General features: G+C 51.5%; 3 protein-coding genes and 1 long non-coding RNA gene across 8 annotated transcripts; 2 read left to right on the forward strand and 2 right to left on the reverse strand.

The window, feature by feature from the left end:
- Positions 1-277: 277 nt before the first annotated feature.
- On the reverse strand, positions 278-4,253 carry CDIPT (CDP-diacylglycerol--inositol 3-phosphatidyltransferase). 2 transcript variants are annotated; one of them, XM_037158178.2, is made up of 6 exons: positions 3,189-4,253; positions 2,960-3,094; positions 2,110-2,263; positions 1,563-1,644; positions 1,087-1,168; positions 278-953 (listed from the first exon to the last, which is right to left on the reverse strand). In XM_037158178.2, the coding sequence occupies exons 1-6, from the start codon at positions 3,229-3,231 to the stop codon at positions 808-810; spliced, it is 642 nt and encodes a 213-aa protein (XP_037014073.2). In that variant the 5' UTR covers positions 3,232-4,253; the 3' UTR covers positions 278-807. The 2 variants fall into 2 exon arrangements, with proteins under 2 accessions (XP_037014073.2, XP_037014081.2); XM_037158186.2 differs by lacking the exon at positions 3,189-4,253 and having other exon boundaries at positions 2,110-2,276; positions 2,960-3,084.
- LOC119058761 (putative protein T-ENOL) lies at positions 4,211-8,964 on the forward strand. 2 transcript variants are annotated; one of them, XM_053671787.1, is made up of 6 exons: positions 4,211-4,275; positions 4,702-4,786; positions 5,071-5,221; positions 5,492-5,525; positions 5,726-5,783; positions 8,698-8,964. In XM_053671787.1, exons 2-6 carry the CDS (start codon positions 4,706-4,708, stop codon positions 8,731-8,733), a joined length of 360 nt encoding a protein of 119 aa, XP_053527762.1. In that variant the 5' UTR covers positions 4,211-4,275; positions 4,702-4,705; the 3' UTR covers positions 8,734-8,964. The 2 variants fall into 2 exon arrangements, with proteins under 2 accessions (XP_053527762.1, XP_053527761.1); XM_053671786.1 differs by lacking the exon at positions 8,698-8,964 and having other exon boundaries at positions 5,726-5,853.
- Positions 8,965-10,236: 1,272 nt separating this feature from the next.
- Positions 10,237-27,793, reverse strand: SEZ6L2 (seizure related 6 homolog like 2). Of its 3 annotated transcripts, XM_037158074.2 has the most exons (18): positions 26,449-27,793; positions 25,395-25,526; positions 24,426-24,719; positions 23,943-24,082; positions 23,449-23,650; positions 19,309-19,494; positions 18,463-18,631; positions 17,675-17,838; positions 15,862-16,062; positions 15,272-15,410; positions 14,271-14,467; positions 13,956-14,150; positions 12,555-12,746; positions 12,280-12,471; positions 11,743-11,781; positions 11,458-11,575; positions 11,242-11,338; positions 10,237-10,801 (listed from the first exon to the last, which is right to left on the reverse strand). In XM_037158074.2, the coding sequence occupies exons 1-18, from the start codon at positions 26,525-26,527 to the stop codon at positions 10,772-10,774; spliced, it is 2,766 nt and encodes a 921-aa protein (XP_037013969.2). In that variant the 5' UTR covers positions 26,528-27,793; the 3' UTR covers positions 10,237-10,771. The 3 variants fall into 3 exon arrangements, with proteins under 3 accessions (XP_037013969.2, XP_037014007.2, XP_037013988.2); XM_037158112.2 differs by lacking the exon at positions 25,395-25,526; XM_037158093.2 differs by lacking the exon at positions 11,743-11,781.
- On the forward strand, positions 13,973-18,140 carry LOC128628337 (uncharacterized). Its single transcript, XR_008392716.1, has 3 exons — positions 13,973-14,049; positions 17,034-17,113; positions 18,048-18,140. It is a non-coding gene; the product is annotated as an uncharacterized LOC128628337 (long non-coding RNA).
- Positions 27,794-27,895: the final 102 nt, after the last annotated feature.

The raw sequence follows: 27,895 nt of genomic DNA on the forward strand, positions 1-27,895 counted from the left end.
CTCACGGAGTTTACATTCCAGCAGGGGTAGAGAATACCAGGCACACACAAAAATGCAGACAGCCGGCAACAGTATCATAAAAGAAATAAAGCAGGCAGGCAAGAGGACATGGCACGTCTTGGGTAGCAGAGAGGGTCTCTCTCTGCAGTCTCTGTGGAATGACGAAGAGGAGCTGGCCAGTGGGTAACTGAGGGAAAAGCAGCCAGGAGAACCGTCCTTCTTCCCCAAGCTCAACCCAGCTCCGGTCCAAGGCTATTTCAAAGAAAAGCAAGTCCAGGACAGTGAAGCCCCTACCTTTATTATTCAGGCTTTCAGAGCTAGGATGGATTAGAAAGAGGACGCTGCAATGGAGAAGAATCCAGATGGCTCCTTGTCTCCCAGCCACAGGACCCGCTGGCTTCCTCTGGCCAGAGGCAGAGGTCTGATTCCCTGCCTTTCGGGAAACTTGGTCCTTATCCCATCTCCCTCATGCAAGTGTCCCTGAAGTCTCAGGCCAAGCCAGACCCCAAGGCCAAGCCAGCACGTCTGAAAATGCCCAGTCCTCAGGCAAGCCTCCTGGTGCCCCCGAAGCACTGCCCATGTGGGTGGGAGGTCCTGAGCATCCCTCCTGATTTGGAGTCCAGGGGTAGAACTTGCCTTCAGGATTACAGAGAACATGACATCACTAAAGAGGCTGACCCCCTTCCCAGTGGGTTGGATAACACGTTAGGATGACACAAGCCTGGACCTCCCAGGAGGGAGAGGGGAGCCGCGTGGCACAGTGAGACTCCGGGGCAGGTGGGTAGCCAGGGGCTGGAAGTTCTCGGGTCACTTCTTCTTTGCACGATCTGCTGCATCCAGGGCAGCCATGTTGCGGGCCGCTGTGACCAGGTGGATGACACTGATGAGGGACTTGAGCAAGGCGACAGGCGCGGTGATCCACAGCCCCATTCGGAAAAGACCCACAGAGCCAACTGTGGAAGGGAGCAAGAGTAACACTGAGAAAATGGGACACAGGCAAGGGAGGGGCCCACGAGTCTTTGGCCTTCATTTCCCTGGGCAGGCCAGAACCCCTTCCACCCTCCAACCCAGTCCCTCATCTCCTACCTAATGGTCCCTCGGAGAAACTGAACAGGTAGAGGAGGCAGTAGAAGAGCTCGTTTCCAGCACACATGGTGAACAGAGCAGGCTGCACAAACAGCAAAAACACGGCTTAAACAAGAGGGCAGGTCAATGTGTATCCCGCACCCCAACACAGACACACAGGGGCGGGGGGCCAAAACCCTCTGCGGATGGGGAGCTGGAACTGTACTGGGGAAGTAAGAGTGCAGTTGGGGAGGTGGGTGAAGAGCAATCTCAGCATATCACTTCTCTCTTTAAAAACCACTTGCTGCCTGGAGCAATTCACACAGGCCCTCCCACTAACCCCACCCTTCTTCATACCTCAGCTTATAGGCCTCTCCTCCCCTGGGATGATTGTTTCCCCTTTGTTCTCGAACCCTCTCCTAACCTGGGACCAGGGTACAGCCCAGGATTTGGCTGGTACCAGCTGAGTAAATAAGGGAGGGGTAGGAAATGCTCACTCTGGAGGTATAGTAGATGCGAAGCACTGGATTTCCAGACAGGTCGATCGTCTTATGACTTTCATTGCCTCGGACCACAGAACTTGGAGAGAAAGTAGGGGAGTCTGTGAACATCCATTACCATTCACTGACACCTATGACATCCTCACAGCACCCTCCACAAGGGAGATACTGGGACTGCCTCTATTGTACAAGGAGGAACTAGAGCCCAGCTGAGGGCCATTGTCTTGCCCAAAGTCACACAATTATCTAGTTGGGGACAGAGCCAAGATTCCAATGCCACATTCAAAAGCCCCCATGCCCCTTCCCAAGAGCTGTTAATCTATTTGGAACCCTCAAATATCCAGTCAGAACAGTTTTAGGGACCGCTTAATTAAACTATAAATAGGACTTAAGCTGACTCAGAGAGGATGTGCCCATGGTCTTTCAACAAAGCAAGCTGAAAAGGAGACCTCTCAAGAAGCCTGAAGCCATCCCAGGCACCCTCCCAGACAGTCTCCCTGCTGCAGCGTCTTCTCAGCCGGTCAACACCCCCAGAGCTGCACACCTGTGGAGGTGCAGCCAGTGGCTGGCCACGTCCAGGCTCATGCTGAGCTGGAAGAGAAGGGTGGCGCGAGGGTACAGCAGCGCCAGGTTGACCAGTAGACACATGGTGGCGCAGCGGTCCGTCAGCATGTCCAGCATGGCCCCAAACTGAGTCCCTGAAAAACGGGGCTATCAGTTGGGAAGGGGCTGTTAGGGAGCAGGGCATCTGCAACAAGGGCAATATTTCGTGTATCACTCTGATGCGAAGTCTAAAAGATGGAAAATGTCCACCACTCACTACCTGGGGAAGAAAACGGACTGCTCTCCATAGGGTGTGAGGTCAGTGCAAGGGCACCATGACATAAAATGAGGAGGCATGGAAGCGTGAAGAGAGAGTGGAAGAGGCGGTGAGAGAGTTAGTTTACAACTAACTCATCAATCGCAGAACCAAGGGTCCAGGTCTCAAAGCAAGGAGACTTGAAGTCTCAGGGGAGTCTTGGAGGTGGGTCTGGAGAACAGATGCAACCCTCCTGAAGCCATCTTCCTTCTCCCTCCATCCTTCCTCTAAACAGGACTTCTAGAGTTGGGATTGCTGTGCTTGGCACACAGCAGACAACCAGTAAACACCTACTGAATGAATAATAATTCAGAAAAGTCCAGCACTGCCACTGCCATGTCCAGTCTTGTGAGTTCTCAACAACTAGCTTAAATCCCTTTGCTGTAAAAAGGGACTTCTCAGTTCTGCTTTATAGAGATGGGGATGACAGAGCCCTGATTCCCGAGCACCTGCCCACCCTTAGGTCCTGAGGAGGCAGGAAAGGGGGCAGTGGGTTGTTGTGCCTCAAGGTTGGCTGGGAGGAGTTGTCTGTCACCTTGATTAAGGATTCGAGCAGCGTGTCCATCGAAAGCGTCCAGAAGTCCGCTCAGCAGGTAGAAAGAGGAGGCCGTGAGAGGGCAGCAGGGCATGAAGTAGAAAGAAATGATGGCGAAGACAATCCGGGCATAACCTTAGGATGGGACAGGGCAGACAGGGCGGGATCAGGGAGCTTGCCCAAGGCCCCTCTCTCAGCCATTCAGCCCGGAGCCGAGGGCAGCACTCACCAATTAGGTTAGGCACAAACAGGAAGATATTTTCGCTTGCCATCGCGGCGGTGCCCTTACTGTCCCCGGTCGGATCCGGAAGTGCCAGCTCGGTCTCAGCCCCGCCGCGCCGCGTCACACTCCGGCCCGGCACACCGGCCCCACCGACTGCGCTCAAGACCCCGCAGCCCCTGGCCGGCCCCAGATGTTAAAGCTCACTGCTGGCCCTGATGCTCATAAGCAGCCCCCGATGTGCGCGGGGCACAGGAGGCTCGTACACCCAGCCCTTCCTATGGGAAGACCCTCGTTTCCGCCCGCCCCGGAGGCGCTGCAGCCTCCAGCAGTGGTCCCTCCTGATCCAGTTGTGCTCAGCTTCCGAGAGCCTACTCTTCTGCGCTCATACTTCTAAATCTGGAGAAAGGAAAAAGAGGCTTTTTAAAAATGGCTGTGGTCCCTTTAAGACCTGCTCGCTTCCTTTTCCTTTTCCTCCCTTCGTCCCCTCGCAATGGCTCGTACCAAAGTACCGAGGGAGGAGAGGGGATAAAGTGTCGACACCGAGCAAAGGAAGGAGAGGTCCAAAGAGTAGGAGGTCTAGAAAAATATAGACCTCCTACTTTCCTTTGCTTTCCGAGGAGGGTGTGACTCCCTGCAGACAAATATAAGAAGAAAAGGTTCCGTCCTCCTTAGTCTTTCTGTGCCCGAGGCAAGGGTATTTAGTACAGTCCATATTGCTTTCTTCCCCGCCCCGCCTCTTTCCGGCCTCATTGCCTCTAGCAGGCCCAGACTATGAGTTGATGGCTAGAGAGGCCGAAGGTCGGCCTAGGGCGAGGCTGTTACTTGCTTGCCCCTAGTGGTAGAAGAATTAGGTCCCAGGCTCCACCCTAAGTTATGTTCCCAAATTTCTCCAGCCTCGGGCGCTGCAATCACAGCGGTCAAGCTGGGGTGGAGGAAAAGCCCAAGGAGCGAGTGCGACTTGCTAGGAAAATGCTCCCCTCCCCCCTCGCCCACTCCCGGCCTATAGTTCTAGAATCCCTAATCTCCTGGCTACGGGACTGCGGAATCCTCGCAAACAAGGGTTTTTATAGCAACGGGTAGAGACACCGCCCGGGTTGCCCCTCTTTCCTTACCTTCCTCCCCAGCTCCAGCTCCCTGTCTACCCCTAGACCTCCCCGCCTCCCCGCCTGCTGAGTAGCCCAAGATTTCAACCCATCTGCCAGGTTGGGGGTGGCAAATCGGCTGCCTAGTCTTGGGAAGGGCTTTCTTTGGGTGGGAAGGAAACAGAGGCCTCCTGGGCGTGTCGGGGGAGGGGATTGTTGTAGAACTTGCCAGCCCTCCTCATCCCAGGAATATTTAAGGCAACGATTCCCCGCCCCCAGTCCCCCCCCCCCCCCCCCCCCCCCCGCCCCGAGAGAACTGAGACAAGATGGTTTATCTAGATCCCTCGTTTAAATCTAGGCCTGGGGAATGATGTTAAGAAGGGTTTGGGGAAAGCAGGCTGGTTTCGCAACCTAACAAAGGTTCCAACTGTTCCCAGGGGGATGGAATCCACTCATACCAGGAGCAAGGAGAAAAAGGGCAGCCAGCTGTCCCAAGCTACAACATTCTTGGGTGGAGGTTCGGTGAGCATTGAAGGGGAGTGCTAAAGGTGGAGGCAAACTGAAGTAGACAGCTCCTAGGTTGAGGGCACTGGGACCGCCCCCGCTAGCCCATAGCCCTCAGCACTAGGCCCTGAGGCCCCCAAAGGCTTGCTCCCCACTTACAGTGCCTTATAGGCCAAATCTCAAGGCCCAGCCCTTTAATACCAGACTTCTTAGACCCATATCCAGCAGCCCGCAAGCTCCTAGACCTAGTACTCCCACGTAGGAGCTCCCAGGCTGAGCCCTTCTGACTTTTCCTTTATCAGAAGGCTTCATTATCCCACTCTGAGGACTTTCTGACCCAGATCAGTGCAGAACTCACCGATGAGGCCTTGTTTATTGCTGGTTTCTACAAGAACCCTGTGCCAGCCAAGGAAAAGCAGACACAAGACAGAGGAACTCAGATGTCCAAACACGGTGATTCTCCCCCACTTCAGCACCACTGTGTCCAGGGACTCTCCCATACCTTTAGCTCAAGCTCCTGACCCCCTCCCAACCGCAGCTGACTTCTCCCGGAATCTGTGCCCATCTCCCCCATCTCTTAACCAGAACCCCACACCTGCTAATCCAGGGCCCACTCCTCACTGACATAGGGGGTCACTTCAGCCCCTTCCTCCCTAGCTGCATCTGCTTTTGGCCATGTAATTAGACGATAGTCATTTATGTATCTGGGGCCTCTACTTTCAGTGATCTTCACCAAGACCCGAGGCACTGACACCTGGTGAGTGAGGCTTCAAGGGAGATGCCCTTTGTCCTAGGAGAAAGATGGGGAGCTGTAAGGGGAGAGAGGGAGGGTTTGACAACATTTCAGCAGGGTAGGGGGATTTATAGCCATAGTAGTCCTATTCTCTTCTTCTCTGACCCTTAAACTCAGGGTCAGAGTTCTGCTCTGACCCTATTCTTTCCTTCTGCCATCTGTAGCTCTGACAGAAACCATGCCTGCACCAAGGCATACCTCCTGCCCTCCCCTCATGACAAGGTATGTCCAGGTTTCCTGGATGACAAGGTCATTCAGTATTAACCAAACATGTAGTTTGCATGATACTCGAGTCCCTGTTTTAGGAATTAGGACACAGAAGGGAATGATACAGTTGTTGCTCTTGTAGAATTCTCAGTTTAGTGTGGGGCCGGTCATGTATGGCCAGTTACAGTGAACTGTGGGTGAGTGCCCATGATGGAAATGGAACAGCACGAAGAGCACTTGTCCCAGCCTCAGCTGGGACAGAAACAAAAGAATCATGGAGATTCCTGAAGGAGGTGACGTCTACAGAGATAATTTTCCAGGAAAAAAAAATGAGTTAGTAGGGGTGTTCCAAGTGGCAGGGCTTGTGTGAGCAAAGGCACAGAGGTGAGTGTCAGTAGAATGAGTGTTCAGAGTGTGTGTATGTTCTTCGGGCAGGGAGAAGATGAGCCCAGAGTAGTTTAACTGCCGGAGTACGCAGGCAAGGTAGCGGGGACTAAAGTAAAGTCCCTATGAATGCCTTCTTAAGATTCATAGATGTTTTTCTAGCTGAAGAGTCAATGAAGAGTTTTGAACAAGAGAGGTTGGAATATGCCCTGGCTGGTGTGGCTTAGTGGATTGAACACCAGCTGTGAAGCAAAAGGTCACTGGTTTGATTCCCAGCCAGGGCACATGCTTGGGTTGCGGGCCAGGTCCCCACTTTGGGTGGGGGGGGGGTTGTGAGAGGCAACCAGTCAATGTTTCTCTCAAAATGTTTCTCTTCCTCTATTTCTCTCTCCCTTCCCCTCTCTCTAAAAATAAATAAATAAAATTTTTAAAATCAAGAAACATATCCTTGGGTGAGGATTGAAAACAAACAAAACAGAAGAAGATTCACAGATACAGAGAACAAACTGAGGGTTGTCAGAAGGGAGGGGAGTTGTGGGGCTGGGTGAAAAAGGGAAAGGGATTAAGAGGTACAAAATGGTAGTCCCAAAATAGTTATGGGGATATAAATAAAATACAGCATTAAGAATACAGCCAGTAATACTGTAATAAGTGTGTATGGTGCCAGGTGGGTACTAGACTTACCAGGGAGATCACTTCGTAAATTATATAACTATCTAACCACTATGAATGCCTGAAACTAATATAAAATAATATCAAATGTCAACTGTAATTTGAAAAGAAAAACAGGAAAATTCAGTTTGGTAATTAATTAGAAGTGTTAGGGGGAAAAAAGTGCAGGAATCAGTGATTGCCTGGTTCTGATTTGGGTCACCCTAAGTCTGGTGAGAACTCTGCTTAGAACTCTACAGTGATTCCATTTTGAGTAAAAGCCAGTGTCCTTCAGTGGCTTCCAAGGCCGTATGCGATTCCTGTCCCCCCCCGACCCACTGTCTCTCCAACCTCATTGTCTGGAATTGCTCCCCCAGTTCACACCACTTTCAGTCCTGCCAGCCTGCTCATTCTTCATGGAGCATGGCAGGGGGTATCCTCCCACCTTTGGACAGACTGGGTTTAATGTACCTGTAGAAATTCCATGTGGAAATACTCTTTAGACAGTTTGAAATACAGCTTCAAACTCAATGGAGCAGTCTGAGCTGGTGCGAAGATCTGATCTAGAAGGGAGGTGGCATTTGAAGGGTGTGCAGTTGCCCGGGGCAGGGTGGGGGGTGTGCAGAGAAGGAAGAGGGTGCTGAGGATGGAGGTGTAGCGATCCTTTCCTTTAAAGGGCTTGGCAGAAGAGAGCAAGGTTCATGAAGAAGGGAGAAAAGGAATTGTCAAAAAATGCTTGTTGAGTGTCTATCCCAGGTCCCACAGACCACGGGGGTAGTACCATCTCTGACAGGGGCAGCTGCTTCCAATGTTTGCGACCAAGACCAGAGGCAAATACAGCTGACAGCAAGCCACTGTTCCTGTTCTAAAGAAACTGACTTTCTAGTGCCTTTGGGACATTTGATCTTTCCCAACTGGGCTTTGGTGTTGAAAACAGCTTGAAGTAGCAAAAATGCCCTGGGCCAGAACAGCTACTTTGCTGTTCACCTGACAGCTGTCCTCCTACAGTACTCCTTGCTTCTCCTTTCCCCGTATGTCAAAGGGAAGCCGTGGACAAAATGCCCTGTGAGAGCCCTACCTGCTCATAGAGTGGTTTACCTCTCCTTCCCGATGGTGTTAATTGAGGATTTTGTCCTGCGCTGAGGCCCCTTCATCCACCTGCCAGCCCCCAGGGGTTCCAAGAGACTTTTGCCTTCCTCATCCTCGAGAAAGAACATGGAAGCTTACAGATCTTTGAATCGCCCCTTGAATTGTAGGGCATCGTAGGTCAAAATGTTGGGTGGGGAAACGGATGAATAGACTGGGGAGGGTAAGTAGATGGGCAAATGGAGAGATAAATTCATTGAACATTTAATAAGCCCTGTGTGCCAGCACTGCTCTAGGACCTGGAGTATAGAAGTGAGCCGTATAGAGTCCCTGACTTTAAGAAGTTCAGATGGCAGGTGAGGGATTAGATGGCAGAGAAATGAATGGATGGGTGGGGGATGAATGGGAATAGGGGAATAGATGGGCAGACAAATGAGTGGAAAGATGGATGGGGAATGATGGGTAGATGTGTGGATGAATAGATGGATGAATGGAAGCAGAACAGTGGGTGCATAGATAGATGGGTGGGGGATAAGGGTTGGATGGATAGATTAATGGAAGGATAGTCCTGGCTAGTGTGGCTCAGTGGATTGAGTGCTGGCCTGCAATTCTCAGTCCAGGCACAGGCCCTGGCTGCAGGCCAGGTCCCCAGTAGGGGGCGAGCGAGAGGTGACAACACATTAATGTCTCCCTCTCTTCCTCCCTTCCCTGCTTTCTAAAAATAAATAAAATCTTAAAAAAGAATGGAAGGATAAAAAAAAATACATGAGTCTTGGGTCTAGAGTCAAGGACTCTTTTTCTTTTCTAGGGAGCCATGCCTAGCAGCTTGACATCTGGAGGATGATCCCAACGCTCTCTAGTGCTGCCCTTGCTGTCTCGTGCCCTCCCCATTCTGTCCCTGTAGAACATGCCCCAAAGCTCCTCTTTCACAGCGCATTAATCACTTCCATTTTGTGGAGGGGCTGGGGAACTCCTGGTCATAAGCAGCATACTCCCTGAAGCCTCCAAAATGTTCTAGAACCCTCAGACACCTTTCTATTTGCAGCTGGAAAGGGCACCACCAGAAATCCAAGGCTTTAATAAAGAGGCAGAGATCCTTCCCTTCTTCCAACCCAGGCAGTGCTCTAGTGTGACTTTTCTGGGATGGAGATGTGGGAGGAGTGGCCTTTTCTTTTATCCCCACATGTGGGTATATTATTGGAATGTCTTATTATTGGAGTGATTTTAATTCAGGGTATCATCTATCAGCCTGCTGGCAGAGGTGAGCTCATGGGTCCTGACCCAGCCTCCTAGCCAAACTTTAGCACCTTCAGGTCTAGGTCTGTGGCATCTGACCAGGTCCACCCTTGCTTCTGAGGTGCAGCCCCTGCTACCAAAAGCAGTGCTGCGGTCTTCCCTCTGAGCTTTAGGTTTTCATGCCAATGGGGACATAACACGCTCATTACTGGACGGAAGGCGGTGCAGTAGGCTTTGTGGACTTGCATTTATATCCCAGTCTGGCCACTACTGCGGCTTTCTGAGGAAGTCAGCTCACATCTATGAGCCTGTTTCCTTATCTGAGAGTCAGAATAACTGTTCTTACCTTGCAGGGTCCTTGTGAGGGTTGAAAACAATGCATACAAATTATAGCAGTGCCTGGCATGGCATAAACACCCCAACACTTAGACTATTATCAAGATCAATTTGCCTTATATTCTCCTAAAATTCAACCCCCTTTTGAGTATTTTAGTCTCCTTTTGAGGGACCTAAATGTTAAACTGTATTTAAATGTAAAACTTTAAGTAAGTAAAGTTCAATTAACTTGAGACCCTGTAGACAAACAGCCTATAGACTTCTTATCGTGTTCAAAATTAGATGAAGAAAAAGACGCTGACAGGATACGAAACAAGCTCATTGTTTAAGAAATGCTGCAAATATATGACCAATACTGGGTAGACCTGTAACAGCAGATATGCTTAATTGCCAAAAAGGGGGAGAGTACTTAGATGTATACCGAAATTCTCAAAAAGGGGTAAATTCGCCGTGTGAAACGGACTGACAGCTGTCTGTCCCATCAGACAGGTGGGGACAGGTGGCTGCTGTCGGCCGGGAGAGCCTTCAGACATCTCATCCTGGTGGAGAGCCAGCTGGGGCACAGAGGGGGCTTATCCCTCCACAAAGGCTGACCTAAAGCCTGCTGTTTTGACCCCTTGGTAGTGCCCTGAGCCTAGTCTTAGATTCCCATCTTTTTTTCCCAAATTGTTTCCCTCCTCCCAGCCTTCTCTCCAGAGAGGCCACCATCACCATCTCCAATGCTCAGCGGCCCTGCTTCCCACACCCCACCAGCCCAGTTACAAATGGTGATTTTTCTGTTTATTGGTCAAAAACAAAAATCCAGAAGCAGAGGTGGAGAGAGATTGTGAGTTGGGGAGACAGCAGGAAGGGGACAGGGGCCTTCTTGTCCCAGCTCTCCCCTTCATCCTTCTTCCGACCCTCCAAGGCCCAGGGGTCAGGCTGGAGCCAGAGCATCTGGGAAGGGCAGAGCCTTCATGGCCGAGGGAGCACCAGAGCTCTCAGGGGCAGTCCTTACGGGGTAACCTGGGCTGGAGGGCCCCAGGAGTTTCAGGAGAGCTGAGTTCCCATGCCAGGATCCAAAGCCAATAGGATAGGTTGGGGTAGGCCCCTTGTTTGGCAACTGAGAAGAGGAAGTTTTGGGTGGCAGGATGCTGGTTTATTTACTGTAGGGTCCCCAGGGCTGTTAGAGCCCCTGCCCCCCACCATGGGACTGGGAGACTATTTACACAGCAGGGCAGAAAGGAGCCAGAGACCAGGTCCTGTACTCCTGCCTGCCCAGAATGAGGAGGGGAGGGGCATCTTGGGTCCTGCAGCCTTAGTCTTGGGGTTCAGATGGACACTTCATACTCCCGTGTATCCTGGAGACAGAGAGATGGGATCAGTTGCTGGGGTGGGATGAAGGTGGAGGAGGCAGCAAACCGAGAGAGGCCACGAGGAAGGGGAAAGACCCTGGATTTTTAAAGTAACATTAGTGGGCTGGGGGCCATGGCGTGGGAATGGGGCTGAATCTGGCCAATAGATGTTTGGTTCATCCTACAGTATGTTAAAATCACATTTAAAAAAATCTGAATTTCTGGATTGTCTTGAACAATCTGGCAATTGGGCCTGTTTCCACTCTGGACTAGATGGGACTCAAATTCTCTGGTCAACCAAAGTCCTCACGGCTCCCTATTGTTCACACCTGACTTGCTTAGTTCATTGATGTGGGCTTTGTAGGCAGACAGACACCTTGAGAGAAGGTTATAGAGTTTGGGAGGGAGCAGAAAGATGTGGCATTCCAGGGGAGGGGAGGGCTCACCCCAGCTTCATACAGTGGGTTGCTGAAGTCGGACTCCACAGTGATGGGGCTGTAGGAATGGGAGCCTGAGAAGCCGAAAAGGGATTTTCCCTGCAGCCTGGGAAGTGGAGGAGATAGAGAGGCTTATAGAGAGGTGAACCCCCAAGACCCCCTCACCCAGGCTTCTGCACCAGGCAGGCAGGATGTCTGCCCTGGCTGCAGCTCCCTGGCACTTACTTGGTGTAGTATATGTAAACGCCACTGCCGAGGACAATGACCAAGCCTAGGGGCAGCAGGATGGCCAAGGCGAGGTTCCCGCTCTCCAGCTGCCGTGATGGGTCGGTGGTCTGGGTCACTGAAGGGAGGAGGAGAGGCCATTGAGCTGGGGCTGAGCTGAGCCCTGGACTCTCCCAGCCTCCTGCCCTGGGCCCTACCCCTCCGGGGCCTGGCCTCCTGCCCCCAGCCTCTGCCTTGCCCTCCCGACTCATCCAGGCCTGGGTCTCCACCTGTGCCCTCACTGACCTTCCAGTTTTCGGTTGTCCTGAAGCTCCTCATAGGCCACTGCAGGGAGAGGAGGGGGAGGGGACGGGGTCTGAGCCAGGGAGGGAAGGAGGCTGGGTCGAGGGCCAGGAGCCCAGTGGGGCAGGGCTGGACGGCCTGATTCTCTCTGCCTTCTGCTCAACCTAAACTTTCTCTTTCTCTTGGCGGAGGTGGGGAGGAGGAGTCAGAGCAGGGCCTTCTTCCTCCCCTTGTTCCTTGCTTTGGGCAGTCTAAACCACCAGGTCTGCAGCGTTTTCAAAAACATGGAAACTGAGACCTGTCCAGAAGTAAGAGACTTCTAAACCAAAGGCCCTTCTACTACATCCCCTAGTATAGATTTATGACCTTGAACTTGCCCAGCACTTCTGGATGTACACATGAGAACAAAAGCCCACAGGAGGTGAATGGGGAGCTCCGCAGGGTTACCATCGGATTCAAATTCGCTACCTGACTTTCTCAGCCCTGTCACTCCCCGATCGCTGCTAGGACTGACCCCTCCAGCCCTGTCTGCCCAGGCACCTTTGCAGAGTGGGGGTTGGCTGGTCCACTGTGAGGGGTGGCCGGGAATACAGGTGATGGTGACCTCGCCGATGAGCTCAAAGCCCTCATAGCAGAAGAAGCGCAGAGACTCGCCCGCCTGGTAGTGATGCTTGTACAGGGTCTGATAGCCATTCTCCGGCACCCCGGGGTTCAGGCACGGCTCGTACTTCACTATAGGGAACATGTCAGTCACACGCCAGCTGTGCTGCTAAGCAGGCCACCCAGCCATCCTTCCCAGGTGTCCCCAGTCTCACAGGCGCACTTGGGGACTCGGTCGCTCCACTTGGGTGTGCCTGTGTCCCGGCTGTAGCAGGTGAGTACGGCTGCCCCCTCCAGGCTGTACCCCGACAGACAGCGGTACTGGACATGGGAGCCAACAGGGAAGCCAGCATCCGAGGTGGTACGGTGGCCATTGGTGATCTCACCAGGGTCGGCACAAGTCATGACTGTTGGCAAGAGGGCAAGGTCAGGGGGAGCTGTGGCCTTCAAAGATCTCCCCCAAAGCTTAGGGCGTGGACAGGTCTGAACCCCCTACTTCCCACTATTTCCTCAGAATGAAGGGAGCAGGAGTTGGAAAATCTTAAAATTCATGCATTTAATATTCCCAGCTTCTTTGGGAAAACCGAGTGACTGGGGCAACCCAGATCCCCAACCTAGGATAAAATTTTAAATATTTAACCACTGTACTGAGCATGTTAGATGACCCTAGCAGTGTCAGCCCTGCATGACAGACCATCAGCAGAACAGCAGCTGTAGGCTTTAGAGGGGCCCAGCTATCCTGCTGCCCTCGTCCTCATCATTCCCAGGCTATTCTGCTCACTAATAGTGCCCGCTGGGCTGGGCCCCTGTGAACGCTGGCATTTACAACCTTGTGGAAGAGTCACAATCATAGCTGTTTCTTGTATGTAGACCTGTGCAAGGCATCCTGCTAAATGGTTTTTTTTTTTTTTTTTTAAGATTTTACTTATCCATTTCTAGGGAAAGGGGAGGGGAGAGAGGGAGAGAAGGAGACAAACATCGATTGATTGCCTCTCTCATGCCCCCAACTGGGGACCAGGCCCAAAACCCAGGCATGTGCCCTAACCAGGTATCCAACTGATGAATCCCCTCTGTTTGCAGGATGACACCCAACCCACTGAGCCACACTAGTCAGGCCCCTGTTAAATGTTTTACAAATACCATATATACTCTGATGATCCCGAGAGGTCAATATCACTGTCATCTGCTCAGGGCTCAGGGCAGTCAAATGCATGGCACACAGTGACTCAGAGAGGGCGTAGCCGAGCTCAAACCACTGTGCTGAGAGTCAGAGGTTTAGGTTTCAGCTCAGCCTCAGGCTCAATGTCTCTCCTTGGGCAGGTCCCCTCCTGAGCCTGGAGCAGCCGGGCCAGCCTCTACCTCCTCTGAACCCTACCTCCATCCTCTTCTGTCCTATCTGGGCTCCAGACAGGGCATCCCACGAATCCTCCCCCGAGGCAAGGAGCTGTTTCTACTAGAAAGCTTTACGTGTGTCCAACCTGAATCTGGCTTCCTGAAACTTAATGCTCCTTGGCCCCACCATTGCCCCCAGGGGCCAAGTAGAAGAACTACGACCCCTTATCCTTGTAACAGGCTTCCCAAACTTAGGAAAGGACAGGGGTGGGTCCCTTGCTCACTCTTTTGGCAGGCGGGGGGCGCTGCGCTCCAGGACAAGTCCCACTGGCAGGTGAGAATGTCCGAGCCGAGCAGCTCGTAGCCAGGCTCGCACTGGTAAGTAAGCACCGTTCCCCGGATCAGGTCCCCGTGAGAAGCCGTCCTCCAGCCCCACTCCGGAGGTGGCAGTTCAGGGCATGTGTCGTTCCTGGGGACCTCTGCAGGGTAGACACAGCTAGTTCAGAGGCTGTTCTGAGACTCAGAGCGCCCTTCCAGCCTCGCTGGAATCTCTGGCCTGCCGGAACCCTGCCCATCTTGGGGTCCTAAGACCTCGGTACCTTTGAAGTGCAACACGAAACCCTGGCCCAGGCCAGGGTTTGGGGGCCCGGGCGGTGCCTGGAACTGCAGCGTGAGGTCGGGCCCAGAGGAGAGGAGGCGGCGGCGCGGTTGAGGTCCCCGCAACTGGGCCAGGACTCGGGCGCTGGGACCGTCCCCGTCGAACAGAGTCAGCATGTCCCCTTCACGTACATTCAAGCTGCAGGGAGTAGAACCAGGTATGGGGGCTGGACTACGATCGATTCCCAATCCCTAACTCAGTTTATTGATACCCTGCCTACTCTCCGGTCCCGCCCCATATTCCCCTACCCGAAACGCCCCTCCTCAGTTTTGACCAATTTGGGGCTTCTCTGTGCTAGTCTCTCCAGGTTCCACTAGTTCCGTTGCTCCTCCCAGTTCCTGCTCCCCAATCCCCCAACTCTGCTCACTATTAACTCCTCCCACGCCTCCATACCAGGTGATGCACAGCCTAGCTTGGCACCAGCTCTGACCAGTCACAGACCAGGATCCTCACCATTCCGGCGCAACTCCGCGCAAACTCTGAGGGAGTTTTTGGGCCACGCCCACTTCTGGGTCTGTCCAGTTTCAGGACCACCTCACACCAAATCAGTTCACTGGATTCTCCCCACACCCACTTTACTGTCTGTCAATGCTGCAACCACTTGGGCCTGGAAGCCTGGGATCTGCTTCAGAGTGACCTCAGAAGCCGCCAGAGTGAGAGACACTAGACCAAAGGCCCCTTTTCACAATAGTTCCTGAGGAAGGTTGCATTGCCCCATTTACTTGTCCTAGGCCGCCTGGCTAATTAGTGATTTGCACCTAGGTCTACCTGACAACCCACACCCCCATCCTGAACCTTTAGTCGCCTCTCTCATTAGACCATGTAGTCACCAAATCTTGTGTAGACACAGGAGCCAGCCAGGCTCAGGATGCAGGTTAGTGTGTTGTTATACCACACTGCTGAGCCCATACCCATCGCGCCCTCTGCAGCACCCAAACATACATCTCAACTTGGAGCAAGATGCGCTTCTCTTCCTGGACATGTAGGCCCCACACACAGTCCTGGCCGGGGCTATAGCTCTGGGGCCAATCTGGAGAGAGGACCACACCAGCTGGCTCTGACAGCTCCCCTCCACACATGGCTAAGGTAGAAAGGGTGTCAGATTCAGGACCCAGGTGAGCACGCAGTCTCCATTTCAGCACACTCCTCACCATTCCCGACTGTATGCACCAAGACCGCTTCGCGGGTTTCCTATTATCTACTACTCACCTGTTTCTCGCCATACTAGTCCTGCTGTGTCCAATCTCCAGCCCTGCTCTTAATTAACCCGACCTACTGCCCACCCAATACACGACTTAGCCCAACTTCATGTCTAGCACTTGGAGACATTTGGGTTGTAACCCCTGAAATCTGTAACAAGCCCACTAATTACTTAACCAAGAAAACTGAGTCTCTGAAAGGAACAGGGATTTACCCAAGGCCTGGGTTTATTAGGTTTGCGTATGCAGGTCTCTTGTGAATAGACTCCCAGCATCCCCAACTCAGGGGCTAATCTGTAGTATGAAGGATTACGGGCGATATGGAAGGCTCACCCTTGCAGGCTGGCTCTGTGTCATTCCAGTGGGGTTCTGTGGGATCCACACATTCGATGGCATTGGGGGGGCCAGGGGGCTCCAAGGCATATCCTGGGAGGCATGAGAAGGTAGCCAGTGCCCCTGGCCGGTACTCCGGGTCTGTGGTAGTGACATTGCCATGTGCCAGGAATGGGGCGAAGCAGCGATCTTCCTCAAAGGCTGAAGAGGAGTCAATCACACACATTAAACATTTGGACAGACATCGAGGGGTTTCAGACTGGGGGACTTGGGCTGAATTCAAGTGTTGCTTGGCCACTCAGTGAGCTATTTAAAACTGAATGACTTTGGACTTAGCTTTCACTCTCCAGTTTCCCCCAAACCCTAGCACTCTTCATTCATATTCATGTTACCTCCCTAGAGGATTCTGGAGGGAAACCCCTGGGCTAGTAAAATCCCAGCCATTCAATTCATTCTGCAGATGAGCAAACTGAGGTCCAAAGGCAAAAAGCCACTTGCCCGGTGTCACACAGTAGGGCAGTGGCAGAATCACATCTGAAACACAGATTGCTTGGTCCCCAGCCAGAAACAATTGGCTCTGGAAACTACAAAGGAGGGGGCGGGGGAAAGCATGCCTTTGGAGCACTGGCTCATGTAGGTGTGTTCTCTCCTCAAAAATAACGGTTGGATTCTAATAATCTCTGATTATCCATGTTGAGACTAGCATCTAAAAGTGCAGCTAACGCAAAAGCTACTCAGCTTTGACTTTGGACCAAATCAGCAAAAATGAACATTTGTAGAGCATTTTTGTTTTTCCCCACCTGATCATACCTTAGCTGCAAAACTATCTGTGAGGTAAGACTGAGGTGCTTATCATACAGAACAGGAATCTGAAGCATCGGTGGCCCACCACTAGGGAGGCAGGCCTCAAAACTAGGCATTCTCATTGCACTCTCAGAATATAACATGAAATTTAGCTTTTAGATTCATTGTTACTGGACCTAATAAGATGTCATGTCCAAATCCTACACATTCATTAGGGCCCAGAGTCAATTCTCCGCTCCAATCACACTGGCATTCTCTGTTTCCCAAACAGGCCTTTCTCTACCCCTTTACCATTACTCACACGGTTCCTTTAGCCCAAAATGCTCATTCTCAATCTCTCTCTTTAAAAATTCTCTTTATCCTTTAAGGCCCAGCTCAAATGCCTCTTCTCCCATGACCAATGACCTCCTTGTTTCTACCTGTCCAGCATCCAGTCCCTCTTCTTCTGGTAAGTAACAACACTCCTATTTTCATTTTGGCACACATGGCTGCCACGACTCCAGTTCGTGAGGTTCATTTGGGGCCAAGTAGGGTTGGCTGCATGATGTGAATCTGCCAATAATACCACCTGCCCCTAGCTACAGTGGTATGACCTAAGCCAGGCCAATAAGAACATTTCCTGGCATTTTTTGCTGAAGCTCTTAGAAAAGTGGCATGCTTTCTCTCTTTCTGCTAGTTACTAAGTTGGTAGTATGTTAGTGTGGAACTGCTCGGTTCACCACAGACTGAGAGTGCCTGAGAATGAAGCCAACAGAGAGGAAAGAACTGAGAGGTTAAGGTAACTGTTTCTTGGTTGTGTACCTGGATCCAGCCATACACGAGGCTTAAACAGAAAAAGCCACCTCACAGAATTAGAAGGGATCCTTGTAGTTTTAGGTTGGGGAGGAAAGTCAGGTTTTAGGAATCCAAACACAGAGATGAGCAGGGTTAGAGGACGTGCTGTGACCACGTGTGGACATCAGGAAGAGAGGAAGGTGCTGGGGCTGGGGCCCGATGGGAGAGCAGTTACCTTCAAATCGGAGGCTCAGGAGCAGGGGATTAGCAGGTGTCTCTGAAAGCAGCTCCACATAGAGGGATTGGGCATCACTGATGAGACCTCGCTCTGGGACATCGTCCATGTCAGAGTCATAGATCACTGGGGACAGGGGACTGCCCCCTGAGCGCACCATCAGCCTGGGATGAACAGAAGCGTCCAGGAGCTCAGTTTCCCCTCAGACGCTGCCTCAACTCTTGCCTGCACTTGCAACTTATTTTCATAGCTATAATTTCCAAACATCAATTATATGCCATGTACTCTTCTAAGCTTTTACATATTTTATCTTGTTTAATGCTTACAAGAATCCTTGAGTCAGATACTGTTTTTATTACCCCTTGTTTTATAGATGAGGGAATTGAGGCACAGAAAGATTAAGAAACCTGCCTAACATCACAGCAACTGCCGTCAGAGCTGGGACACCAGCTGGTTAAAGAGCGATAATGATGATGATGCAAACTCTAATGCTTACTGTGCACTAGCACCATTCTGAGCACTTTACACGTCTTAATGCATTTATCCTCACAGAAACATTGAGAGAGGTACTATTTATTATCTTCATTCTACAGAGGAGGAAACTGAGGCATACAGAGGTTAAGAGATTCATCTAAGTCTGTACAGCTACGCTGCCTAAGAAAAAGAATGACTAACCTGCCTTTGACACAGATCCCAACTGGGGTCTACCCAATGTCTGTCTGACTCCCCACGGTAGCCTCCCTATTCCCCTGCGGTAGGGACCTCTGATCCAAGGCCTAGGCCCTCACCGGTCATTGTCCTCATCCAGTGAGACTCTCTCAAAGTGCAGATGCAGCCGGCGTCCCTCAGCTGCTTCAATGACCCAACGGCAGGTGAGGTTGGGCCCTGCAGCTCCCCCAGGCTCAGGTGACACGATGCGGCCCAGTGTAGCATTATGGATGGTGCCACCACAGGATGCTGTGGGCAGAGGAGGAGCAGGTTAAGGTGACATTCCCCCGCACCCCCGTCTCCAGAGCTGTTGCATCCACCCCTTTGACTTGGACCTGGCCTCAGCATGGCCAGCCTCTGCCCTACATGCTCACCCTAGGGAACAGGACATTTTTCAGGCTACCACCGAGGTAGGAATCCAGATCTGGAATAGGAAAACCCAAGTGGATAGCCCAAGGATGGAGATTTCACCAAAAAGAAGACTACTCAGGCGCAGACATGCTGGGATGGAGATTTATTAGGGATCCCCACAATTGAAGCCCTCAGATGGAAAATCTTCAGGCTGGGATCCCCAGGACGAAGACTCCTCAGGATAGAGACATCTCGAAGGTTTGAGACTCCCCCAAAAATGGTTTCCTCTAAGATGAAGAGTCTCCAAAAGAAGGGACCTCCAGAACGGCGACTCCCAATGTGGAAACCTCCCATGTGGGGCTTCCCAGATGGAAGTCTCCTTCCCAACGACAACGACTCCAAGGATCGAGACCCTCAATGTAAAGAGCTCCAGATGGAGGCCTCAGGATAGCAACTCTTCAGGGTCAAAACTCCTTCAAGATGGGTGTTCCCCAAAGATGGAAAGCCCCAACATAGGACCCTTCCAGTGGGGCTCCTAGGACAGAAGCCCTCACCTACTGTGGCAGGAGATTCACCTATACAGCTGGGGGGTTCACCGTTCCAGGCTGGCCGGGTACTATTGAGGCAGATGAGGGTCTCTTCGCCCTGCAGCCGGTAGCCTGAATCACAGTGGAAGGTGGCAGTGCCCCCAGGGTGCAGATCTGTCACACTCACATCCCCATGGGCCGGCCGGGGAGGGAAGCCGCAACTCAGGAGGTAGGCTGGAGCAGGGAGAGGATGGAGAAGGGAGACTCATTTTCCCATGCCACTGTCTCTCACCAGTCCCCCAGCACTTCCTCCCTCTTTCCAGGATCCCTGGGGGTACAAGCTGGCTCCATATGGAGTCCTCACATGGGTACATTGTCTCATGAAGAAGTAGTTTCAATATCCCTTATCTCCCCTAGTCTTTGGAATCTACCCACTTTGGCCCCCATTTTAGAGATATGGTACCTGAGACTCAAAGAAATTCCGGATCCTAGCACTCATATGCTATGTGACCTCAAGCAAATCAATTGACCAAACCCCCACCCAGCTCTAATAAAAGAGAAACACTGTGACCTATTTTCCAGATGCAGAAAATGAGGCTCCAAGTTGTTAAGTGCCTCAGAGCATTTCCTCCCCTCCACACACACTTTCTTGTACTTTCTTTCACAGGGGTACACTATGGTATTAGAGCCTCAGCTTTCATCCACAGGAACCAGATGCAACTTCTTTAGGAACTTTGACTATTTTATCATTAAAGTCCTTAATACTCACTGCTCTCTAAATGAATAGCCCAGTGTAAGTGAAGCGCTTTGCTTTCATCAAGGAGCTGTTTTATCTTCTCCTTTCTTGCTGTGTGGACTGTGAAATCTCTCCTTTTTGCACTGGCTGCTAGGAAGCTCGGAAGCTCGCAACAAAGTTTTCTCCATGCACATTCTGTTTTATCAATTTTAATAAACATTGCCTGGTACCAGTTTTTTCTTACTTAGTCTTTTTAATTTTATTGCTTGAATTCTCTTTTGAAAGCCTCCTGAAATTCTTTTGGAGTCATACGGGATAAAACAAATAAATAGAAAGTGACTTGGCAGTAAACGATGGACTCTGAACTTGATCTCAGAAGAGCTCTGTGTGTCTGTTTCAGAGCAGGCAGAGCTCATCAAGAAGGGCTTCTTGGAAGAAATACACCAAAACTGGGTCTTGTAGGAAGGGCCGACTATAGTTGGCAGAGGGCTTGGGAGATACCATCTTGCCTAGGCCTTCGCTTTTTCTAACTCTCTAGCTCTCAATGATTCTGTAGGAGACCTGGTCTCTCCCTATATGTTTAAATTCAATAAGAATGTCTTTGGCAGGGTCCTGGGAGGAGAGACATGAAAAGACTCAGGCCTTGCTCTTTGGGAATCTACAGTCTGCTGAGATAGACATAAAAACAACTTTCTTGAGCACAGTGATTTGAATAAATGTTAGCCCCTGTGATGGCTCTCCATGACCAACAGAACCGAGTCTGAATGCTTTAGACTGACATTCAAGCCCCACAGCTGGGTCCTGCCCAGCATATCCACCTCCAATTCCTATCACCTATATAACCCATATATACTACACAGTGCAGATTTGTAACGTCTTACGGTCTCACCTCTATGTTTCTTCACATTTCCCTTACCTGCAAGGCCCTCTTTTGCTCTTTCTCATCTTTCAAGGAGTAACTTAACCGTTACTCCTCCAGGAAGTCTTCCTGACCCCTACTCTCTCTCTAGTAGAGTTAGTTGCTCTCTTGCCTATATATAGTCCCACACATATAATTTTATCATCACATTAACCACTGTCTGTTGCCATTAAGAGACTAAACCAAGCCTTATTTATTTTGTCTCCTAAAAGCCTGGTCTAACTGATCAACCGATGCAGCCAAGAGGCAGTGTGGAACAGTGCAAAGAGCACTGGATTTGGAGACAGGCAGATCTGAGTTCCAGATCTTAGCTCCATAACTTATTAGCCTATATGACCTCAAACAGGTGGTTTTACCTCTAGAGCCTCTAACCTATAAGTGGCAATAATAATCCCTATCAATTAGGATTGGCCTCAAAATGAAACAAACAAACATGCAAAGTACCCAGCATATATAAAGAGCTCAGAAACTGTTCATCACCTGCCTCTCACCAGCCTCAATTAATGAATGACTGGGAGTCAGGGACTCAGGATTCTGACTTCTGACTCTGCAATGAATTTGTGGGTGACTGAGCAATCCATATAACCTTGAGTCTTTTTCTTCCTCTCAGAGGTGGAGTTGACAATGGCCACCTCCAGGTCTGCTATGAGAAGCAAATGAAGCAACAGTTGCTGGACTTGGCGTGAGGGGTGATGGAGCCTTGTCAGAGAAGCTAACAAGGCCACTCTGGACCAGAGGCCCCAGCTCTGGAAGGTTAGGAAGTGCTTAAACAGGGCTTTGTCTCCAAAGGTGCCCAGAGAAGCCATAAAACAGGGAGGACCAAGGCAGGTAATGAAGGGCAACTTATGAAATAGCTCTGCTTCCCCCAAATGTTCTACTTAGCCCAGAGTCCTATTTTCAGTGCCCTAGGGAAGTGGCTGCTTAAAGGAAGCAACAGGGGGCCGTACTTTAATATCTATAGTTCAACCCTCTGCCCTGGGCCCTCAAGGCAGGCATGCCCTCGTTCCCCTAGATACGATCTTGACCACCAACTATATGTCCCTTAGTTTGCTGTGCTGTCCCAGTACAGGTCTGGTGTTGGGCGCCTCCACCTTACACAAATGAGTCTCTGGAGCAGGTCCTCAGTGGAAGCCTCAGGAAAGGCTGGAGAGGTTATAATGTATGGATACAAGTTATGTGTGTCCTGGGAAAGAAATCTGGGGTCAGCAAAGCTAATAAGGGGTCAGGCAAGGCCATGAGGTGACATGAAAGGGACACTGACTGGACATAGTTCTCTCTATTTCTGAGGAGCATAGAGAGGCATTTTGGAGAGTCAGCAGTGTCTAGAGTTGGGCAGTGGGCTGAGCCCCTTGCCTCAGGCACACATGTATGCTAGAACACACACTTGCATTGTGGGAAGGTTCCCCGTACACACAGGCAAGTGTGGACACACACATGTGTAGGTTGTTTGTGGGTGGATGCTCATGAGTGCAGTCATGTACAGATCTGTCTCACTTCCCTTCCCCCAGAAGTCATCGGGATCTTTCTAGGTCACAAATCTGAGGCTGTCACTATCCTGCTTTAAACATTTCAAAGTATTCCCCCCTCCCTTGCAGAAAAAGAGTCTGAACTTCTTACTGAAGCTGATAAGGCCCTTCATGATCCAACCTACCTCCTGGTCTGGTCTCTTAGCCTACTTTTCCCCTCTCTTCCTTTCTGTGCTTTTACTGTAATAGCAATGACTGACATTTTTGAGCTCTGTGTACCAGATGCTATTTTAAGCAATTGATATGTATTAACTCTTTGTTCATCCTAATAATACTATGAGGTAACTATTATAATCCCCATTTTTCAGATGAGGCAATGAGGCACAAAAAGGTTAAGTAACTCGTTGCAGATCACACAGCTAGGACAATTCTGTCTTCCATACTGAATTACTTCAACTCTTTGAGGGACTCATATTTTTTCTTCTCTCTGGATCTTGGAGTGAGTTTTTTCATCCATCTGGACATCTGTCTTCCACTTTTGCTCCCTCCCACCTTTTCCCTAGCTAACTCACCCTTTAGGTCTCAGCTTAATTACCATCTCCTCCAAGAAGGTATCACTATATTCCTTAGGAGAAGTTTAGGTCCATTTGATACTTGCTTTTTCTGCCTATATTCCTCTATCATAAGGATATGGGTACTTAGGTCATTGAATTACAATCTGTTACTTGTCCATCTCCCTAGATTAGAATCTCCCTACCTAGATTCTGAGTTCCTTGTCAGATTTACACGTGGCTTGTTCACTCCTGTCCCCAAGACTAACACAGGGCCAGTATGAAGCAGACACTAGATAAACATTTGTTGAGTGAATGGATGAATTGTTACTTGCATGAGTGCACACTCAGACACAAGTCTGTAAGTGTGTGAACTAAGTGTGCACATGTCTCCTCTGAGGATTCTGTTCCCAGGATGTCAGTCAGGAGGAAAAGTCCCTGACGTGTGCTGTGCTTGGAAGATGTCCCTGTGCCAGTGAGTCCCTTGCCCTTCTACCAGCACCATGAACTCCTCACCCTGATAGTGGATCCTGAAGCCATTGCCCCTTGGGACCCGAGGGCTCTGGAAGTGCAGGAGCAGCCGATTGGTTGGACTCCGAAGGACCTGTCCTTCTCCCAGCATGGAGGAGTTGGCCAGGAGTCGGGGGGCCAGGCCTGGGGCACCTCCACCAGCCAGCACCAAGAGTTCCTCCTCCCGAGACAGGTTCAGCATCTGTACCTAAAGAAGCCAGACAGAGAAGAAGCCCATCAGGGCAAGTCAACCAGGGTGGGAAACCCCTGAAGCCCCCCGCCCCTTGCTTTCCTTTTCTCTGTATGTGGCAGTCCAAATACCATGGTGACAACAGCCAAGTGGTAGAACTCCAAGAGTCTTTTCAAATACCAGAAAACAGGCCCATTCAAGTTAGAAAACAGGTTGTCTGGCTCTCATATCAAACTTGTGCACACCCTAGGGCCCAGAGGAAGGGGCTTGAAGGTTTCACAGTCATACTCATATGCTTAAGTCCACTTACCTGGATCTCAATGCCATAGCCGGGGTAGACATGGATGCTGTATGTGCAGTCCAGGGGTCCCAAGGTGTGGCTGGTGCTACTCCCTAAATCTGGAGACTCCACATGCCCTTCGCCCTCGGAGATGTTGTTATTACACATAACTAAAAAGATATAAGTGGTTAGGGTTGAACGAATTCTTGTGTTCTTGCCCTCCCAGCCAAGCAACTCTGGGGTCTTCATCTGTCTTCTCCCCAGCACCCCTCACCATCTTTATTCAAAGCTCCTGCTCCCACCTGTTCCCAGAACTCCCTTCTCCAACTGCAACATGGATAAGACATAGAAAGGTGCTTAGAATGGGTATATAAATGCTAGCCTTTATTATTAAGCAGAAGCTCCTCTTCTACTTGTACCCAGACCGCTTCTTTCATACCTTCCCTGCAGCCTCTCCCCCATCCATATCCCACTCCCCTTGAACACTATCCCCTTCCCTTTCAGTTGCTGCACCTGGGCTGGTGGTGGTGACAGTTGTTGTGGTGATGATGGTGGTCGTCGTCTCCTCCTCTCCTCCCTCAGGCCTGAGAGGCAGGCCTGGGGATGCTGGACCGGAAAGGGGCGGGGCCGTAGTTCCCGGGGGTGGGGTCAGCAGCTCCGGTGCGGTGGGGCCTGCTCCCCTACCCCACTTAGGGGTTACGGCTGTTGTCAGAGGCCCTGTCCCTGGTTCAGTGGCCCGTGGCAGGGAGGGCGATGCAAGAGTCTGGCTGGCTGGAGGGCTGGCTAGTGTGGGGTCTGGATCAGTTCCTGGGACAGTGCAAGAGAAGTCAGGGCACGGGAAGAGCAAACTGGTGGGCCTTGGGTGGGAGTAGGGCTGAGGGAAACTGGGGGTTCCCCACTGAACCCAAAAGACCTTCCCCACAAGGAACAAACCCTCCACCTCTACTTTCTCCACCCCAAACCTTCACCTCCTCCCAAGGCCTCCACAGCCTGAGACCCTCCCCCTTCTCTTCCCCTGTCCACCTCTGGATCAGGCCCTTCCACTCTGACAGTCTCTGTGAGCCTCTTTCTTTGCCTCCTCGTTCCAATTTGGTTCCTCTCCTGGCTACCCATCTCCCTTTCCTCTATGTAGCGCTCTCTCTCTTGCTCTCTCTAGAACTCTTCATTTCTCTGATTAGTATTTGTATCACTCTCTGATTTTATGATTCTGGATCTACTAATCTCTGTATTTCTCTCTCTCTCTTTCTCTTTTTGTGTCTCTCTTACACTATTTTTCTGAATCTGCTTCTCTGAGTTTCCATCTTTTTCTCTGATTGTCTGTTTTTCTGTCTGACTCTGTCTCTTGATGATTCTCTTTCTCTGTCTATACCCAGCTTTGACTTTATCTTCTCCCTCTGAATTTCACTGGCCTAGCTCCCCATCCCCTGAGTTAATGTCTCTCCCTCTGCCTCTATGTCACCCCTGCCACTCTGGGAGCCTCACCCAGCATGTAGCCCATCTCTGGGCCCCTCCTCAGCAGGGCCCCATGGAGCAGTTCAGCCAAGGCCTCCGAGGCTACTGTGGGGGTCTCGCTTCCAGGCTCCAGCAGTGCTTCCTCCTCTTTCATGGGAAGACCTAAGAGATAAGGTCGTATGAGCCCTTTTACTGCCCCCCACTCCTAGATTCACCAGAGAGATATTTTCCAGAGTTATTCTCCCTCTTCAGCTGGGACTGCAGGACCTCATAGGGTTCCAGGCTGAGTGAAGAGCTAAGATGGGAGGAGGGGCTCCCAGCTACCCCTCACAATCCTGTATCCTCCGCTCCTTTGCCCGCAAGCTGTGTAAGCCTTTCAGAGAGCACCTTGGCTGTAATGAACACTGGACAGCACCAGAAGAGTGGAAAATGGGGAATGGTGCTGCCTTCATTTTCATCTCAGTGGTCTCCTGGTCTCTGCGGAGGGTCTGACAGCACCTCTCAGCCCTCGCCTCTGCAGTGCCCAGATTTCTCTCTGGATTTCTGTCTCTGCAGTGTGGTGTTCTCTCTCTCCCTCTCTCTCTCTCTCTGTCCCTCCTCCCTGCCTCCCTCCCTCCTCTCTCTCTTTCTCTGCAGTCTCTGCCTGGAGTCTGGCTGGGGGGCAGAGAGGGGAACTGACTATCTGGTCTCTGAGCAGTGCCGCTATTCATCTGTCTTTGTTCATACATCCAAGAGCAGTTGTGTGTGCAGTACCTGGCATCCCTCCCAGCATCTCCGTCTCCTGCTCAGGTACTCTGCGTGTTCTGCCACCTCCACAGACATCCCCCAACTTCCTCAGCCTTCCTTCTTGGATTTAACCCCCTGAGACCCTGCTAAAAGCTACCCTAACTCATTTTCCCACTTCCTCTATAGTGGAGTTCGGGGCTCCACATACAAGCTGGAAAGCTCTGGCTTGCCCCTTCCCATCAGTTGTGCCCCTCCCCTTCCCTAAGAGCTTGGAAGGCCCAGGGTATTCAGAGAAAGGAGAGTAAAGGACCCCTCTGGGAGCCTTCATGGGCCCACCCCCATGATCCCACGTCCTTACCCTGAATCCAGGGGCAGCTCAGCAGAATTAGGAACAGCAGCTGGGGAGGCGGCGGGTGTTGGGCCTTGGGAATCCCCATGGCGACTCACTCTGATTTCTCTTCTCTGCGCCTATCTTAAATAATCTAGCTGTCACCTTTCCTCTGTCTCCTCTGCACCTCTCTTAAATAATCTCGTTGTCACCTTTCCTCCGTCTCCTTCTATCTTTCCCTTTAATGTTTTTCCCTGCTAGTAGTTAGCAAGGAAGACAATTTCTCGGCCCCTCGGGATGGAGGGGAAGAATTGGGCTGGGAGATCGCCTGAAGCCCACCCCTCTTTGCCCAATCGCCTCTGTTCTCGGCTCCCGAATCTGTGGGAGAGGGGGCGCGGCTCCGGCTGCAGTGGGTGGAGGCGAGAGGGCCGAGAGGGCCGAAGGAGCTAGGTCTCCTGGGTTACCCTCTTGCTCCGCCTCCTGGGTCTACCAAGGTGAGATTTAGCTGAGGAAGGCAAGGCAGCTTCCCGGGGCCTGGGGTGGGTTCAAGGATCGGGAAGATCCCTACTGGGCTTCAGCGGGGCTTGGCGGGGAGGGAAGGGGGTTGCAGAACCTAGAGAGCTGAAGCTCTGGCACTAGAGCTGCGGGAGGGAGAAGCAGAGAAAGGTGTCGAGCTCACGTCAGATCCTGGGGACGGGCGAAGGGAGTGGCTTGGGATTTATTGGGGGGGCGGGAGGAAGGAGGAGGAAGTGCAGATGGAAGAAGGAGGGACCATATGAGCCAGGACCACAATCCTCACTCCCTCAGCCCCTAGGGAAGGCAAAGGAAACTCTGGTCCCAGAAATAATTACAGTCCCTTCTCCTCGCCCTTACAACAACATCTGGAATCTGAATCTCCTCTTCCCAGGGTGCCGGGAACGACAAAGCTGGGTTCAGCCCCCAATATGCCCCTTGCCTATAATCCAGGCCCTCCTATGGGACGTATCCTTCTATTTTACAGAAGTTCCTGTGTAATGGGCTTTCCTGTCCTCTAGGAGAATGTCAAGTTTCTATGTTTGTAGGGTTTCAACTTTGATTTTTCATTTCTGGCCTTTCAGCGCCTCTGAAGCGCCCTTTTCAGCACCACCAGTGCGCGGACAGCTCTTCCCGGCCCAGCCTGTGTGTGGACTCCGCCCCCGCGCTTCGGCGGATTGGCTGAAGCCTCCATCACCATCAATCTGGGGCCCTCCACGGTCTGCTTGGGTGGAAGCGAAGGGGGAGGAGGAGTCACAGGCGGATTGGTCCTGGGTCGGCAGACCCAAGGGCGGGCCGAAGCCTCCCCGTCCGCAGTCTGCACGTTCGCCCCGCCCCTTGGTTCGTTCCGCCCCCAGGTCCCGCCCCTTCTTTTCGCATTGCGGGAAGGTTAGAGGTTGGCACCTTGCCCCTGGCGACGCACGTGGCGCCCCTTCGGGGTCCGGGGAGAAGGAAACCCGGAGAC

Source organism: Artibeus jamaicensis, unplaced genomic scaffold (genome assembly GCF_021234435.1).
Source record: "Artibeus jamaicensis isolate MK-2021 breed Jamaican fruit bat unplaced genomic scaffold, CSHL_Jam_final contig_700, whole genome shotgun sequence".
Taxonomy (NCBI): Eukaryota; Metazoa; Chordata; class Mammalia; order Chiroptera; family Phyllostomidae; genus Artibeus; species Artibeus jamaicensis.